The sequence below is a fragment of the Somniosus microcephalus genome, chromosome 4 (assembly GCF_052327205.1).
Source record: "Somniosus microcephalus isolate GS21.2 chromosome 4, FLI_Smic_1.0, whole genome shotgun sequence".
Lineage (NCBI taxonomy): Eukaryota > Metazoa > Chordata > Chondrichthyes > Squaliformes > Somniosidae > Somniosus > Somniosus microcephalus.
Window position 1 is genome coordinate 3,572,887 of NC_140990.1, and position 16,784 is coordinate 3,589,670.

Below are 16,784 nucleotides of genomic sequence, written 5' to 3' on the forward strand. Positions count from 1 at the left end.
TGGGTCCATAGCCTTGTATGCTATGGCGTTTCAAGTGCTCATCTAAATGCTTCTTGAATGTTGTGAGGGTTCCTGCCTCTACCACCCTTTCAGGCAGTGAGTTCCAGATTCCAACCACCCTCTGGGTGAAAAAGTTTTTCCTCAAATCCCCTCTAAACCTCCTGCCCCTTATCTTGAAACTATGCCCCCTGGTTATTGACCCCTCTACTAAGGGGAAAAGTTCCTTTCTATCTACCCGATCTATGCCCCTCATAATTTTGTACACCTCAATCAGGTCCCCCCTCAGCCTTCTCTGCTCTAAGGAAAACAACCCCAGCCTGTCCAGTCTCTCTTCGTAGCTGAAGCACTCCAGCCCAGGTAACTTCCTGGTGAATCTCCTCTGCACCCTCTCCAATGCAATCACATCCCTTCTATAGTGTGGTGACCAGAACTGCACACAGTATTCCAGCTGTGGCCTAACTAGCGTTTTGTACAGCTCCATCATAACCTCCCTGCTCTTATAGTCTATGCCTCGGCTAATGAAGGCAAGTATCCCATATGCCTTTTTAACCACCTTATCTACCTGTCCTGCTGCCTTCAGGGATCTATGTACATGCACACCAAGGTCCCTCTGTCCTTCCTAGGGTCCTACCATTCGTTATGTATTCCCTTGCCTTGTTAGTCCTCCCAAAATGCATCACCTCACACTTTTTACGGTTAAAGTTGGGTGGGCGTGTGTGCTGTGAGGAGGATGCAGAGAAACTCCAGTATGATTTGGACAGGTTGGGTGATTGGGCAGATGCAGCATAATGTGGATAAATGCGAGGTTATCCACTTCGGTGGCAAAAACAGGAAGGCAGATTATTATCTGAACGGCAATAGATTGGGAAAAGGGGAAGTGCAACGAGACCTGGGTGTCCTTGTGCACCAGTCGCTGAACGGCAATAGATTGGGAAAAGGGGAAGTGCAACGAGACCTGGGTGTCCTTGTGCACCAGTCGCTGAAGGTAAGCATGCAGGTGCAGCAGGCGGTTAAGAAGGCAAATGGTATGTTGTCCTTCATAGCGAGAGGATTCAAGTACAGGAGCATGGATGTCTTGCGGCAGTTGTACAGGGCCTTGGTGAGATCACACCTGGAGTATTGTGTGCAGTTTTGGTCGCCTTATCTGAGGAAGGATGTTCTTGCCATGGAGGGAGTGCAGCGAAGATTCACCAGGCTGATACCTGGGATGGCAGGAATGACGTATGAGGAGAGATTGGGTCGATTGGGCTTATACTCGCTGGAGTTTAGAAGAATGAGAGGGGATCTCATTGAAACTTATAAAATTCTAACAGGACTAGATGCAGGAAGGATGTTCCTGATGGCGGGGGAGTCCAGAACCAGGGGTCACAGTCTAAGGATAAGGGGTAAGCCATTTAGGACTGAGATGAGGAGGAATTTCTTCACCCAGAGAGTGGTGAACCTGTGGAATTCTCTACCACAGAGGGCAGTGGAGGCCAATTCATTAAATATATTCAAGAAGGAGTTGGATATATTTCTTAAGACTAAAGGGATCAAGGGGTATGGGGAGAAGGCAGGGACAGGGTACTGAATTTGGACGATCAGCCATGATCTCATTAAATGGCGGAGCAGGCTCGAGGGGCCGAATGGCCTACTCTTCCTATCTTCGATGTGAATTCCATTTGCCACTGTTCTGCCCGTCCCGTCTATATCGTCCTGTAGCCCGAGGCTTCCCTCCTCGCTATTCACCACTCTACCAATTTTCGTGTCATCTGCGAACTTACTGATCATACCTCCTACATTCATATCTAAATCATTAATGTCCTCTACAAACAGCAAACTAGGGGTCACTGTTTAAAAATAAGGGGTCGCCCATTTACGACAGAGATGAGGAGAATTTTTTTCTCAAAGGGTCGTGAGTCTTTGGAACTCTCTTCCTCAGAGGGCAGTGGAAGCGGAGTCTTGGAATATTTTTAAGGCAGAGGTGGATAGATTCTTGGTAAGCAAGGGGGGTGAAAGGTTATCGGAGGTAGGCGGGAATGTGGAGTAATCAGATCAGCCATGATCTCATTGAATGGTGGAGCAGGCTCAAGTGGCCGACTCCTGCTCCTAATTCGTATGCTCGTATATTTTTGAAATGTTCCTTTTACACGGGAGCCGTACCCCCAGACGCCTGGCCCAGTATATGGGCACCTAACCCAGAGGCCTGATGCACCGCGCCCCGAGATGCTAACTTGGATTTTCTTTATCCTTTTTCTTGCTAGGCCGTCTACAAGTGTCTGCTGGACAGAATCCCGGAGGAGGAGAAGGAGACAAACGTTCAGTAAGAATTTTGTACCGATTCTCATCGCTCCCCGCGAGATCTCGCGGTCCGCATTCCCAGTTTGACGGCGGCCGGCGCTGGCCGGAATTCTGGCTTCAGCACCGGATCCGGCCGAAAGATAGGCGGGCCGCAGGTTGGCCGGCCCCTGCCGGGATCGGGCGTCCCTCGAGCCGCACTCGGGTGTGTCGGTCGTGGCTCGGTGGGGATCACTCTCTCGGCCTCCGAGTCAGGAGGTCGTGGGGTCGAGCCCCCACTCCAGAGACTTATCACAAATCCAGGCCGGCGCTCCCTCAGTACTGACACCGCTGAGGGAGCGCCGCACTGTCGAAGGGGCAGTACTGAGGGAGCGCCGCACTGTCGGAGGGGCAGTACTGAGGGAGCGCCGCACTGTCGGAGGGTCAGTACTGAGGGAGCGCTGCATTGTTCCTTCAGTCCCCCCTGCTCCCTATTTCCGTGGGTTTCTCTGTAGGGTGAAAGACTGAGTGTGGTTTGTATCTTGCATTAACTCCCTCCTCCCTCCCTCCCCCTCTCTCCTTCCCTCTCTCCTTCCCTCTCTCTCTCCCTCCTCTCTCTCTCTCTCTCTCTCTCCCTCCCCCTCTCTCCTTCCCTCTCTCCTTCCCTCTCTCCTTCCCTCTCTCCTTCCCCTCTCTCCTTCCCCTCTCTCCTTCCCCTCTCTCCTTCCCCTCTCTCCTTCCCCTCTCTCCTTCCCCTCTCTCCTTCCCCTCTCTCCTTCCCCTCTCTCCTTCCCCTCTCTCCTTCCCCCCTCTCCTTCCCCCCTCTCTCTCTCACCCCCTACCCCTCTCTCTCCCTTCCCCTCTCCCTCCCCTCTCTCTCTCTCCCTCTCTGTCACTTCCCCTCTCTCCTTCCCTCTCTCTCTCTCTCCCCCTTCCCCTCTCTCTCTCTCCCCCTTCCCCTCTCTCTCTCTCCCCCTTCCTCTCTCTCTCCTTCCCCCTCTCTCCTCCCCCTCCTTCCCTCCCTCTCTCTCCCTCCCCGCTCTCCTTCCCTCTCTATATCTCTCACCCGCTCTCTCTCTCTCTCTCTCTCTCTCTCTCTCCCTCTTCCCTCTCTCCCTCTCCTTCCCTCTCTTTCCCCCCCCCCCCCCCCTTCCCCTCTCTCTCTCCCGCAGGGTGCTGATGGTCCTGGGGGCAGGCCGTGGCCCGCTGGTCAATGCCTCAATGCGAGCCGCCCGACAGGCCGACCGCAAGATCAGGGTCTTCGCCATCGAGAAAAACATCAATGCTGTCGTCACGTAAGTCCATCCCCGGGCTGGGAGGAGTGGGAGGTCGCTGTCACCTGACCAGTTCTGGAGTCACCTGACCAGCGCTCCCGGAGGGTAATGTCCGTGATAGGGGAGAGTGTACCTGGGCTGTGGGAGATTAAATGGGTGGGTAGAGTCCGTGATAGGGGAGTGTGTACATGGGCTGTGGGAGATTAAATGGGTGGGTAGAGTCCGTGATAGGGGAGAGTGTACATGGGCTGTGGGTAGAGTCCATGATAGGGGAGAGTGTACATGGGTTTGTGGGAGGAGATTAAATGGGGTGGGTAGAGTCAGTGATAGGGGGAGAGTGTACATGGGCTGTGGGAGGAGATTAAATGGGTGGGTAGAGTCAGTGATGGAGAGTGTACATGGGCTGTGGGAGGAGATTAAATGGGTGGGTAGAGTCAGTGATAGGGGAGAGTGTCCATGGGCTGTGGGAGGAGATTAAATGGGTGGGTAGAGTCGGTGATAGGGGGAGAGTGTACATGGGCTGTGGGAGGAGATTAAATGGGTGGGTAGAGTCCGTGATAGGGGAGAGTGTACACGGGCTGTAGGAGGAGATTAAATGGGTGGGGTAGAGTCTGTGATAGGGGAGAGTGTCCATGAGCTGTGGGAGGAGATTAAATGGGTGGGTTAGAGTCTATGATAGGGGGAGAGTGTACATGGGCTGTGTGAGATTAAATGGGTGGGGGAGAGTCTGTGATAGGGGGAGGAGAGTGTACATGGGCTGTGGGAGGAGATTAAATGGGTGGGTAGAGTCAGTGATAGGGGAGAGTGTCCATGGGCTGTGGGAGGAGATTAAATGGGTGGGTAGAGTCCGTGATAGGGGAGAGTGTACATGGGCTGTGGGAGGAGATTAAATGGGTGGGTAGAGTCAGTGATAGGGGAGAGTGTACATGGGCTGTGGGAGGAGATTAAATGGGTGGGTAGAGTCAGTGATAGGGGAGAGTGTACATGGGCTGTGGGAGGAGATTAAATGGGTGGGTAGAGTCAGTGATAGGGGAGAGTGTACATGGGCTGTGGGAGGAGATTAAATGGGTGGGTAGAGTCAGTGATAGGGGAGAGTGTACATGGGTTGTGGGAGGAGATTAAATGGGTGGGTAGAGCCAGTGATAGGGGAGAGTGTACATGGGCTGTGGGAGGAGATTAAATGGGTGGGTAGAGTCAGTGATAGGGGAGAGTGTACACGGGCTGTGGGAGGAGATTAAATGGGTGGGTAGAGTCAGTGATAGGGGAGAGTGTACATGGGCTGTGGGAGGAGATTAAATGGGTGGGGTAGAGTCAGTGATAGGGGAGAGTGTAACACGGGCTGTGGGAGGAGATTAAATGGGTGGGTAGAGTCAGTGATAGGGGAGAGTGTACATGGGCTGTGGGAGGAGATTAAATGGGTGGGTAGGAGTCCGTGATAGGGGAGAGTGTACATGGGCTGTGGGAGGAGATTAAATGGGTGTGGTAGAGTCAGTGATAGGGGGAGAGTGTACATGGGCTGTGGGAGGAGATTAAATGGGTGGGTAGAGTCTGTGATAGGGGGAGAGTGTACATGGGCTGTGGGAGGAGATTAAATGGGTGGGTAGAGTCAGTGATAGGGGAGAGTGTACATGGGCTGTGGGAGGAGATTAAATGGGTGGGTAGAGTCAGTGATAGGGGAGAGTGTACATGGGCTGTGGGAGGAGATTAAATGGGTGGGTAGAGTCCGTGATAGGGGAGAGTGTCCATGGGCTGTGGGAGAAGATTAAATGGGTGGGTAGAGTCAGTGATAGGGGAGAGTGCACATGGGCTGTGGGAGGAGATTAAATGGGTGGGTAGAGTCCGTGATAGGGGAGAGTGCACATGGGCTGTGTGAGATTAAATGGGTGGGTAGAGTCCATGATAGGGGAGAGTGCACATGGGCTGTGGGAGGAGATTAAATGGGTGGGTAGAGTCAGTGATAGTGGAGAGTGTACATGGGCTGTGGGAGGAGATTAAATGGGTGGGTAGAGTCCATGATAGGGGAGAGTGTACATGGGCTGTGGGAGGAGATTCAATGGGTGGGTAGAGTCAGTGATAGGGGAGAGTGTACATGGGCTGTGGGAGGAGATTAAATGGGTGGGTAGAGTCTGTGATGGGGGGAGTGTACATGGGCTGTGGGAGGAGATTAAATGGGTGGGTAGAGTCAGTGATAGGGGAGAGTGTACATGGGCTGTGGGAGGAGATTAAATGGGTGGGTAGAGTCTGTGATAGGGGAGAGTGTACATGGGCTGTGGGAGGAGATTAAATGGGTGGGTCGAGTCTACATGGGCTGTGGGAGGAGATTAAATGGGTGGGTAGAGTCTACATGGGCTGTGGGAGGAGATTAAATGGGTGGGTAGAGTCCGTGATAGGGGAGAGTGTACATGGGCTGTGGGAGGAGATTAAATGGGTGGGTAGAGTCAGTGATAGGGGAGAGTGTACATGGGCTGTGGGAGGAGATTAAATGGGTGGGTAGAGTCAGTGATAGGGGAGAGTGTACATGGGCTGTGGGAGGAGATTAAATGGGTGGGTAGAGTCTGTGATAGGGGGAGTGTACATGGGCTGTGGGAGGAGATTAAATGGGTGGGTAGAGTCCATGATAGGGGAGAGTGTCCATGGGCTGTGGGAGGAGATTAAATGGGTGGGTAGAGTCGGTGATAGGGGAGAGTGTACATGGGCTGTGGGAGGAGATTAAATGGGTGGGTAGAGTCCGTGATAGGGGAGAGTGTACACGGGCTGTGGGAGGAGATTAAATGGGTGGGTAGAGTCTGTGATAGGGGAGAGTGTCCATGAGCTGTGGGAGGAGATTAAATGGGTGGGTAGAGTCTATGATAGGGGAGAGTGTACATGGGCTGTGTGAGATTAAATGGGTGGGGAGAGTCTGTGATAGGGGAGAGTGTACATGGGCTGTGGGAGGAGATTAAATGGGTGGGTAGAGTCAGTGATAGGGGAGAGTGTCCATGGGCTGTGGGAGGAGATTAAATGGGTGGGTAGAGTCCGTGATAGGGGAGAGTGTACATGGGCTGTGGGAGGAGATTAAATGGGTGGGTAGAGTCAGTGATAGGGGAGAGTGTACATGGGCTGTGGGAGGAGATTAAATGGGTGGGTAGAGTCAGTGATAGGGGAGAGTGTACATGGGCTGTGGGAGGAGATTAAATGGGTGGGTAGAGTCTGTGATAGGGGAGAGTGTCCATGAGCTGTGGGAGGAGATTAAATGGGTGGGTAGAGTCTATGATAGGGGAGAGTGTACATGGGCTGTGTGAGATTAAATGGGTGGGGAGAGTCTGTGATAGGGGAGAGTGTACATGTGCTGTGGGAGGAGATTAAATGGGTGGGTAGAGTCAGTGATAGGGGAGAGTGTCCATGGGCTGTGGGAGGAGATTAAATGGGTGGGTAGAGTCCGTGATAGGGGAGAGTGTTCATGGGCTGTGGGAGGAGATTAAATGGGTGGGTAGAGTCAGTGATAGGGGAGAGTGTACATGGGCTGTGTGAGATTAAATGGGTGGGTAGAGTCCATGATAGGGGAGAGTGTACATGGGCTGTGGGAGGAGATTAAATGGGTGGGTAGAGCCAGTGATAGGGGAGAGTGTCCATGGGCTGTGGGAGGAGATTAAATGGGTGGGTAGAGTCTGTGATAGGGGAGAGTGTCCATGGGCTGTGGGAGGAGATTAAATGGGTGGGTAGAGTCAGTGATAGGGGAGAGTGTACATGGGCTGTGGGAGGAGATTAAATGGGTGGGTAGAGTCAGTGATAGGGGAGAGTGTACATGGGCTGTGGGAGGAGATTAAATGGGTGGGTAGAGTCCATGATAGGGGAGAGTGTACATGGGCTGTGGGAGGAGATTAAATGGGTGGGTAGAGTCCGTGATAGGGGAGAGTGTACATGGGCTGTGGGAGGAGATTAAATGGGTGGGTAGAGTCCATGATCGGGGAGAGTGTACATGGGCTGTGGGAGGAGATTAAATGGGTGGGTAGAGTCAGTGATAGGGGAGAGTGTACATGGGCTGTGGGAGGAGATTAAATGGGTGGGTAGAGTCCATGATAGGAGAGAGTGTACATGGGCTGTGGGAGGAGATTAAATGGGTGGGTAGAGTCTGTGATAGGGGAGAGTGTACATGGGCTGTGGGAGGAGATTAAATGGGTGGGTAGAGTCCGTGATAGGGGAGAGTGTACATGGGCTGTGGGAGTAGATTAAATGGGTGGGTAGAGTCTGTGATAGGGGAGAGTGTACATGGGCTGTGGGAGGAGATTAAATGGGTGGGTAGAGTCTGTGATAGGGGAGAGTGTACATGGGCTGTGGGAGGAGATTAAATGGGTGGGTAGAGTCAGTGATGGGGGAGAGCGTACATGGGCTGTGGGAGGAGATTGAATGGGTGGGTAGAGTCTGTGATGGGGGAGAGTGTACATGGGCTGTGGGAGGAGATTAAATGGGTGGGTAGAGTCAGTGATAGGGTAGAGTGTCCATGGGCTGTGGGAGGAGATTAAATGGGTGGGTAGAGTCTGTGATAGGGGAGAGTGTACATGGGCTGTGGGAGGAGATTAAATGGGTGGGTAGAGTCAGTGATAGGGGGAGTGTACATGGGCTGTGGGAGGAGATTAAATGGGTGGGTAGAGTCAGTGATAGGGGAGAGTGTACATGGGCTGTGGGAGGAGATTAAATGGGTGGGTAGAGTCCATGATAGGAGAGAGTGTACATGGGCTGTGGGAGGAGATTAAATGGGTGGGTAGAGTCAGTGATGGGGGAGAGTGTACATGGGCTGTGGGAGGAGATTGAATGGGTGGGTAGAGTCAGTGATAGCGGAGAGTGTACCTGGGCTGTGTGAGATTAAATGGGTGGGTAGAGTCAGTGATAGGGGAGAGTGTACCTGGGCTGTGGGAGGAGATTAAATGGGTGGGTGGAGTCCATGATAGGAGAGAGTGTACATGGGCTGTGGGAGGAGATTAAATGGGTGGGTAGAGTCAGTGATGGGGGAGAGTGTACATGGGCTGTGGGAGGAGATTGAATGGGTGGGTAGAGTCAGTGATAGGGGAGAGAGTACATGGGCTGTGTGAGATTAAATGGGTGGGTAGAGTCGTGCAGGGAGCGACGAAGGGAATCTACTTTGTAGCTTCTGCACTGCCTCGAGGACCGTGGGACCCTCCTGCACCCCCTGATTGCGCGCGATCTGTAACTGGTGTCCTTTCGCACAGGCTTCAGAACTGGAAGTACGAGGAGTGGGGGGACCAGGTGACCGTGGTCTCCTGCGACATGAGGGATTGGCAAGCACCGGTCCAAGCCGACATCATCGTCAGTGAGCTGCTGGGGTCCTTCGGAGACAACGAGCTGTCCCCCGAGTGCCTGGACGGGGCACAGAGGTTTCTGAAAGGTGAGGAGGGAGGAAAGTGGGAGGGAGGAAGAGGGGGAAGGAGAGAGGGAGGAAGAGGGGGAAGGAGAGAGCGAGCGAGAGGGTGAATGGGGAAGGAGAGAGAGAAAGGGGGAGGAGAGAGCGAGCGAGAGGGTGAATGGGGAAGGAGAGAGAGAAAGGGGGAGGAGAGACGGAGAAAGGGGACTTGAGAGGGAGGGAGAGCGGGAGGGAGAGGATGGAGGGAGGGAGAGGGTAGGAGAGGTGGAGACGGAGGGGGCGAGGCGCACTAGAGGGTGGAAGAGGAAGGGCGAGTGGAGGGAGAGAGGGCAGGAAGGTGGGGGAGCGGGCGGAAAGCCAGAAAGGAGAGAGCGAGCGGGAAGGTAGGAAGGAGGGAGGGAGAGCCAAATTGGTCCTGGACCTTTCCTGCTCTGTGTGTGGAACTCTGAACCACACTGGGACATCGAGGAGGTTAATGTACTTTTCTTTAAAACCTGCAGATGACGGAGTGAGCATACCGTGCGAGTACACCTCATTCCTCGCTCCCATCTCCTCATCGAAACTCTACAACGAAGTCCGTGCATGTCGGGAGAAAGATCGAGACCCAGAGGTAAGTGTGTACACTGACTGTCTCTCAATCCCTCTCCCTCAGGGAGATATCTGTACACTGACTGGTGTCTCTCAGTCCCTCTACCTCAGGGAGATATCTGTACACTGACTGGTGTCTCTCAGTCCCCTCTCTCTCAGGGAGATATCTGTACACTGACTGGTGTCTCTCAGTCCCCTCTCTCTCAGAGAGATATCTGTACACTGACTGGTGTCTCTCAGTCCCCTCTCTCTCAGGGAGATATCTGTACACTGACTGGTGTCTCTCAGTCCCTCTCTCTCAGGGAGATATCTGTACACTGACTGGTGTCTCTCAGTCCCTCTCTCTCAGGGAGATATCTGTACACTGACTGGTGTCTCTCAGTCCCTCTCTCTCAGGGAGATATCTGTACACTGACTGGTGTCTCTCAGTCCCCTCTCTCTCAGGGAGATATCTGTACACTGACTGGTGTCTCTCAATCCCTCTCCCTCAGGGAGATATCTGTACACTGACTGGTGTCTCTCAATCCCTCTCCCTCAGGGAGATATCTGTACACTGACTGGTGTCTCTCAGTCCCTCTCCCTCAGGGAGATATCTGTACACTGACTGGTGTCTCTCAATCCCTCTCCCTCAGGGAGATATCTGTACACTGACTGGTGTCTCTCAGTCCCCTCTCTCTCAGGGAGATATCTGTACACTGACTGGTGTCTCTCAGTCCCTCTACCTCAGGGAGATATCTGTACACTGACTGGTGTCTCTCAGTCCCTCTCTCCCAGGGAGATATCTGTACACTGACTGGTGTCTCTCAGTCCCTCTCTCTCAGGGAGATATCTGTACACTGACTGGTGTCTCTCAGTCCCCTCTCTCTCAGGGAGATATCTGTACACTGACTGGTGTCTCTCAATCCCTCTCCCTCAGGGAGATATCTGTACACTGACTGGTGTCTCTCAGTCCCTCTCCCTCAGGGAGATATCTGTACACTGACTGGTGTCTCTCAGTCCCTCTCCCTCAGGGAGATATCTGTACACTGACTGGTGTCTCTCAGTCCCTCTCCCTCAGGGAGATATCTGTACACTGACTGGTGTCTCTCAGTCCCTCTCTCTCAGGGAGATATCTGTACACTGACTGGTGTCTCTCAGTCCCCTCTCTCTCAGGGAGATATCTGTACACTGACTGGTGTCTCTCAATCCCTCTCCCTCAGGGAGCTATCTGTACACTGACTGGTGTCTCTCAGTCCCTCTCCCTCAGGGAGATATCTGTACACTGACTGGTGTCTCTCAGTCCCTCTCCCTTAGGGAGATATCTGTACACTGACTGGTGTCTCTCAGTCCCTCTCCCTCAGGGAGCTATCTGTACACTGACTGGTGTCTCTCAGTCCCTCTCCCTCAGGGAGATCTCTGTACACCTGACTGGTGTCTCTCAGTCCCACTCCCTCAGGGAGATATCTGTACACTGACTGGTGTCTCTCAGTCCCTCTCCCTCAGGGAGATATCTGTACACTGACTGGTGTCTCTCAGTCCCTCCCTCTCAGGGAGATATCTGTACACTGACTGGTGTCTCTCAGTCCCTCCCTCTTAGGGAGATATCTGTACACTGACTGGTGTCTCTCAGTCCCTCTCCCTCAGGGAGATATCTGTACACTGACTGGTGTCTCTCAGTCCCTCTCTCTCAGGGAGATATCTGTACACTGACTGGTGTCTCTCAGTCCCCTCTCTCTCAGGGAGATATCTGTACACTGACTGGTGTCTCTCAGTCCCTCTCTCTCAGGGAGATATCTGTACACTGACTGGTGTCTCTCAGTCCCCTCTCTCTCAGGGAGATATCTGTACACTGACTGGTGTCTCTCAGACCCTCTCTCTCAGGGAGATATCTGTACACTGACTGGTGTCTCTCAGTCCCCTCTCTCTCAGGGAGATATCTGTACACTGACTGGTGTCTCTCAGTCCCTCTCCCTCAGGGAGATATCTGTACACTGACTGGTGTCTCTCAGTCCCTCTCTCTCAGGGAGATATCTGTACACTGACTGGTGTCTCTCAGTCCCCTCTCCTTCAGGGAGATATCTGTACACTGACTGGTGTCTCTCAGTCCCCTCTCCCTCAGGGAGATATCTGTACACTGACTGGTGTCTCTCAGTCCCCTGTCTCTCAGGGAGATATCTGTACACTGACTGGTGTCTCTCAGTCCCTCTCTCTCAGGGAGATATCTGTACACTGACTGGTGTCTCTCAGTCCCCTCTCCCTCAGGGAGATATCTGTACACTGACTGGTGTCTCTCAGTCCCCCTCTCTCAGGGAGATATCTGTACACTGACTGGTGTCTCTCAGTCCCCTCTCCCTCAGGGAGATATCTGTACACTGACTGGTGTCTCTCAGTCCCTCTCGCTCAGGGAGATATCTGTACACTGACTGGTGTCTCTGTCCTCTCTCCCTCAGGGAGATATCTGTACACTGACTGGTGTCTCTCAGTCCCTCTCTCTCAGGGAGATTTCTGTACACTGACTGGTGTCTCTCAGACCCTCTCCCTCAGGGAGATATCTGTACACTGACTGGTGTCTCAGTCCCTCTCTCTCAGGGAGATTTCTGTACACTGACTGGTGTCTCTCAGTCCCCTCTCTCTCAGGGAGATATCTGTACACTGACTGGTGTCTCTCAGTCCCTCTCTCTCAGGGAGATATCTGTACACTGACTGGTGTCTCTCAGTCCCTCTCTCTCAGGGAGATATCTGTACACTGACTGGTGTCTCTCAGTCCCTCTCTCAGGGAGATATCTGTGCACTGACTTGTGTCTCTCAGTCCCCTCTCCCTCAGGGAGATATCTGTACACTGACTGGTGTCTCTCAGTCCCTCTCTCTCTCTCTCCGGGAGATATCTGTACACTGACTGGTGTCTCTCAGTCCCTCTCTCTCAGGGAGATATCTGTACACTGACTGGTGTCTCTCAGTCCCTCTCTCTCAGGGAGATATCTGTACACTGACTGGTGTCTCTCAGTCCCTCTCCCTCAGGGAGATATCTGTACACTGACTGGCGTCTCTCAGTCCCTCTCCCTCAGGGAGATATCTGTACACTGACTGGCGTCTCTCAGTCCCCTCTCCCTCAGGGAGATATATGTACACTGACTGGTGTCTCTCTGTCCCTTGACTGAGGGGTGACCTGATAGAGGTATTTAAAATTACAAAAAGGTTCGATAGGGTAGACGTAGAGAAGATGTTTGCCCTTGTGGGGGAGACCAAATCTAGGAGGCCATAAATCACAGAATCCCCACAGTGCAGATAGAGGCCATTTTGGCCCATCGAGCCTGCACCGACACATGGGATCCAGGGGGCCTTGGCGCGTTGGATCCTAAACTGGCTGAGTGGCAGGAGGCAGAGGGTGATGGTCGAAGGTTGCTTTTGTGACTGGAAGCCTGTGTCCAGTGGGGTACCTCAGGGATCGGTGCTGGGTCCCTTGCTGTTTGTGATCTACATTAATGATTTGGATGAGAATGTAAAAGGTATGATCAGTAAGTTCGCGGATGACACAAAAATTGGTGGGGTGGTAAATTGCGAGGAGGAAAGCCTCAGGCTACAGGACGATATTAACGGGTTGGTCAGATGGGCGGAAAAGTGGCAAATGGAATTTAACCCGGAAAAGTGCGAGGTGATGCATTTTGGACGGACAAATAAGGCAAGGGAATACACAATGAGTGGTAGGACCCTAGGAAGTACAGAGGGTCAGAGGGACCTTGGTGTACATGTACATAGATCCCTGAATGGCAGCGGAACAGGTCGATAAGGTGGTTAAAAAGGCATATGGGATACTTGCCTTCATTAGCCGAGGCATAGAATATAAGAGCAGGGAGGTTATGATGGAGCTGTACAAAACGCTGGTGAGGCCACAGCTGGAGTACTGTGTGCAGTTCTGGTCGCCTCACTATAGGAAGGATGTGATTGCTTTGGAGAGGGTGCAGAGGAGATTCACCAGGATGTTACCTGGGATGGAGCGCCTCAGCTATGAAGAGAGGCTGGACAGGCTGGGGTTGTTTTCCTTGGAGCAAAGGAGGCTGAGGGGGGACCTGATTGAGGTGTACAAAATGATGAGGGGCATAGATAGGGTAGACAAAGAGGAACTTTTCCCCTTAGTAGGGGGGTCAATAACAAGGGGGCATAGATTCAGGGTAAGGGGCAGGAGATTTAGAGGGGATTTGAGGAGGAACTTTTTCACCCAGAGGGTGGTTGGAATGTGGAATTCAATGCCTGAAAGGGTGGTAGAGGCAGGAACCCTCACAACATTCAAGAAGCATTTGGATGAGCACTTGAAACGCCATAGCATACAAGGCTACGGACCAAATGCTGGAAAATGGGATTAGACTGGACAGGGATGGATGGGCGGCGCAGACACGATGGGCCGAAGGGCCTCTTTCTGCGCTGTAAAACTCTATGATATCCCACCCGATCCCCGTAACCCCATGCATTTAATCCGCCTAACACTAAGGGTCAATTTATCATAGCCAAATCAACCTAACCCGCACATCTTTGGACTGTGGGAGGAAACCGGAGCACCCGGAGGAAACCCACGCAAACACGGGGAGAATGTGCAAACTCCACACAGACAGTCACCCGAGGCCGGATTTGAACCCGGGTCCCTGGCGCTGTGAGGCAACAGTGCTAACCACTATGCCACCGTGTCCCAGATAGTCACTAATAAACCCAATGGGGAATTCAGGAGAAACTTCTTTACCCAGAGAGTGGCGAGAATGTGGAACTCGCTGCCTCACGGAGCGGTTGAGGGGAATAGCGGCGATGCATTTCAGGGGAAGCTGGATAAACACATATAGAAGGAGAAAGGAGTAGAAGGATATGTCGATAGGGTGCGATGAAGAGGGGTGGGAGGAGCCTCGTGTGGAACATAAACACCCACATGAAGCTGAATGTCCTGTGTCTGTGCTGTGAGATTCGATGTACAGGAAACTCTCTATAACCGGCACCTAAATATCCGTAAATCTCTCTTAACTGGCATAATTCAGGAGTAGGTTCAGGTAAGTTTTTACTATATATTAGTGGCTGTGTAACCGGGGTTCCTGCCACCCGTGGCCGTGCAACAGGGACTCCTGGAACTGTGGCCGTGTACGGGACTCTCGTACCTTGGTAAGTATACCTCTCTGTAATCCGGACTTTTTGATCAACCGCACCACGCGGTCCCTGTCGGTGCCGGATTTTTTTTTTTTTAAAAAGAGTTTCCTGTAATCCTCTCCGATTCTGAACTTTTCCCTCGCTTTCAGGCGCAGTTCGAGATGCCGTACGTGGTTAGACTTCACAACTTCCACCAGCTCGCCGACCCTCTGCCGTGTTTCACTTTCATACACCCGAATGAAGGTAGGAGAAGGGGGTCATGGCCTCGGAGCAGGGAGGTTGGCGATGGGGGCGGGGGGCGATAGAAACCCGATTGAATAAGGAGACTTGGGAGCGTTTGACGGAAGGCGGGGGCTGAGTTCCGTCCGCTCCTGCTCGTGAATTTTAATTGATCTCTCCACCGTCAGATTCCTCTCCCCCTCTCTTCTAACCGACAGGTCATAGAAACATAGAAGATAGGAGCAGGAGTAGGCCATTCGGCCCCTCGAGCCTGCTCCGCCATTCAATGAGATCATGGCTGATCATCCAAATTCAGTGCCCTGTCCCTGCCTTCTCCCCATATCCCTTGATCCATTTAGCCTCAAGAAATATATCTAACTCCTTGAATATATTTAATGAATTGGCCTCTACTGCCTTCTGTGGTAGAGAATTCCAAAGGTTCACCACACTCTGGGTGAAGAAATTCCTCCTCATCTCTGTCCTAAATGGCTTACCCCTTATCCTTAGACTGTGACCCCTGGTTCTGGACTCCCCGACCATCGGGAACATCCTTCCAGCATCTAGTCTGTCTAGTCCTGTTAGAATTTTATAAGTTTCAATGAGATCCCCTCTCATTCTTCTAAACTCCAGCGAGTATAAGCCCAATCGACCCAATCTCTCCTCATACGTCATTCCTGCCATCCCAGGTATCAGTCTGGTGAATCTTCGCTGCACTCCCTCCATGGCAAGAACATCCTTCCTCAGATAAGGCGACCAAAACTGCACACAATACTCAAGGTGTGGTCTCACCAAGGCCCTGTACAACTGCAGCAAGACATCCTTGTTCCTGTACTCGAATCCTCTCGCTACGGAGGCCAACATACCATTTGCCTTCTTAACTGCCTGCTGCACCTGCATGCTTACCTTCAGCGACTGGTGCACAAGGACACCCAGGTCTCATTACACTTCCTCTTTTCCCAATCTATTGCCGTTCAGATAATAATCTGCCTTCCTGTTTTTGCCACCATTTATCCTCGCATTTATCCACATTATACTGGGCAGATGCATGTCTGTCTCGCCCTGTGTCTGTCTGGCTGGCTCGCTCGCTCACTCTCCGCCTCTACTCCAAAGGGCTGTGGTCTTTGGAATTCTCTGCCCCAGAGGGCTGTCATAGAATCCTAGAAATTTACGGCATAGAATCATCCCATTCGGCCCATCGTGTCCGTGCCGGCCGAAAAATAGCTCTCCAGCCTAACCCCCACTTTCCCCTCATCGAAACTTATAAAATTCTAACGGGACTGGACAGACTAGATGCAGGAAGGATGTTCCCGATGGTCGGGGAGTCCAGAACCAGGGGTCACAGTCTAAGGATAAGGGGTAAGTCATTTAGGACTGAGATGAGGAGGAATTTCTTCACCCAGAGAGTGGTGAACCTGTGGAATTCTCTACCACACAAGGCAGTGGAGGCCAATTCATTAAATATATTCAAGAAGGAGTTAGATATATTTCTTATGGCTAAAGGGATCAAGGGATATGGGGAGAAGGCAGGGACAGGGTACTGAATTTGGATGATCAGCCATGATCTCATTGAATGGCGGAGCAGGCTCGAGGGGCCGAATGGCCGACTTCTGCTCCGATCTTCTATGTTTTCAGCTCTTGGTCCGTAGCCCTGTAGGTTACGGCACTTAAAGTGCACATCCAAGTACGTATTAAATGTGATGAGGGTTTCTGCCTCTACCACCCTTTCAGGCAGCGAGTTCCAGACCCCCACCGCCCTCTGGGTGAAAATATTTCTCCTCAAATCCCCTCTAAACCTTCTACCAATTACTTTAAATCTATCGCCCCCTGGTTATTGACCTCTCCGCTAAGGGAAATAGCTTCTTCCTATCCTAGGCCCCCTCATTATTTTATACACCTCAATCAAGTCTCATAAGAACATAAGCTGTAGGAGCAGGAGTAGGCCAAACGGCCCCTCGGGCCTGCTCCGCCATTCAATAGGATCATGG

The 16,784-nt window shown here is 52.4% G+C and overlaps 1 protein-coding gene across 1 annotated transcript in view; it reads left to right on the forward strand.

Annotated features, from left to right (window-relative positions):
• Positions 1-16,784, forward strand: part of prmt5 (protein arginine methyltransferase 5) — a 59,907-nt gene that overhangs the window by 30,147 nt on the left and 12,976 nt on the right. Inside the window, exons 11-15 of the mRNA XM_085983674.1 lie at positions 2,244-2,302; positions 3,429-3,551; positions 8,738-8,913; positions 9,390-9,499; positions 14,730-14,823. Coding sequence (XP_085839800.1) covers positions 2,244-2,302; positions 3,429-3,551; positions 8,738-8,913; positions 9,390-9,499; positions 14,730-14,823 — 562 coding nt within the window. The remainder of the gene's footprint in view (positions 1-2,243; positions 2,303-3,428; positions 3,552-8,737; positions 8,914-9,389; positions 9,500-14,729; positions 14,824-16,784) is intronic.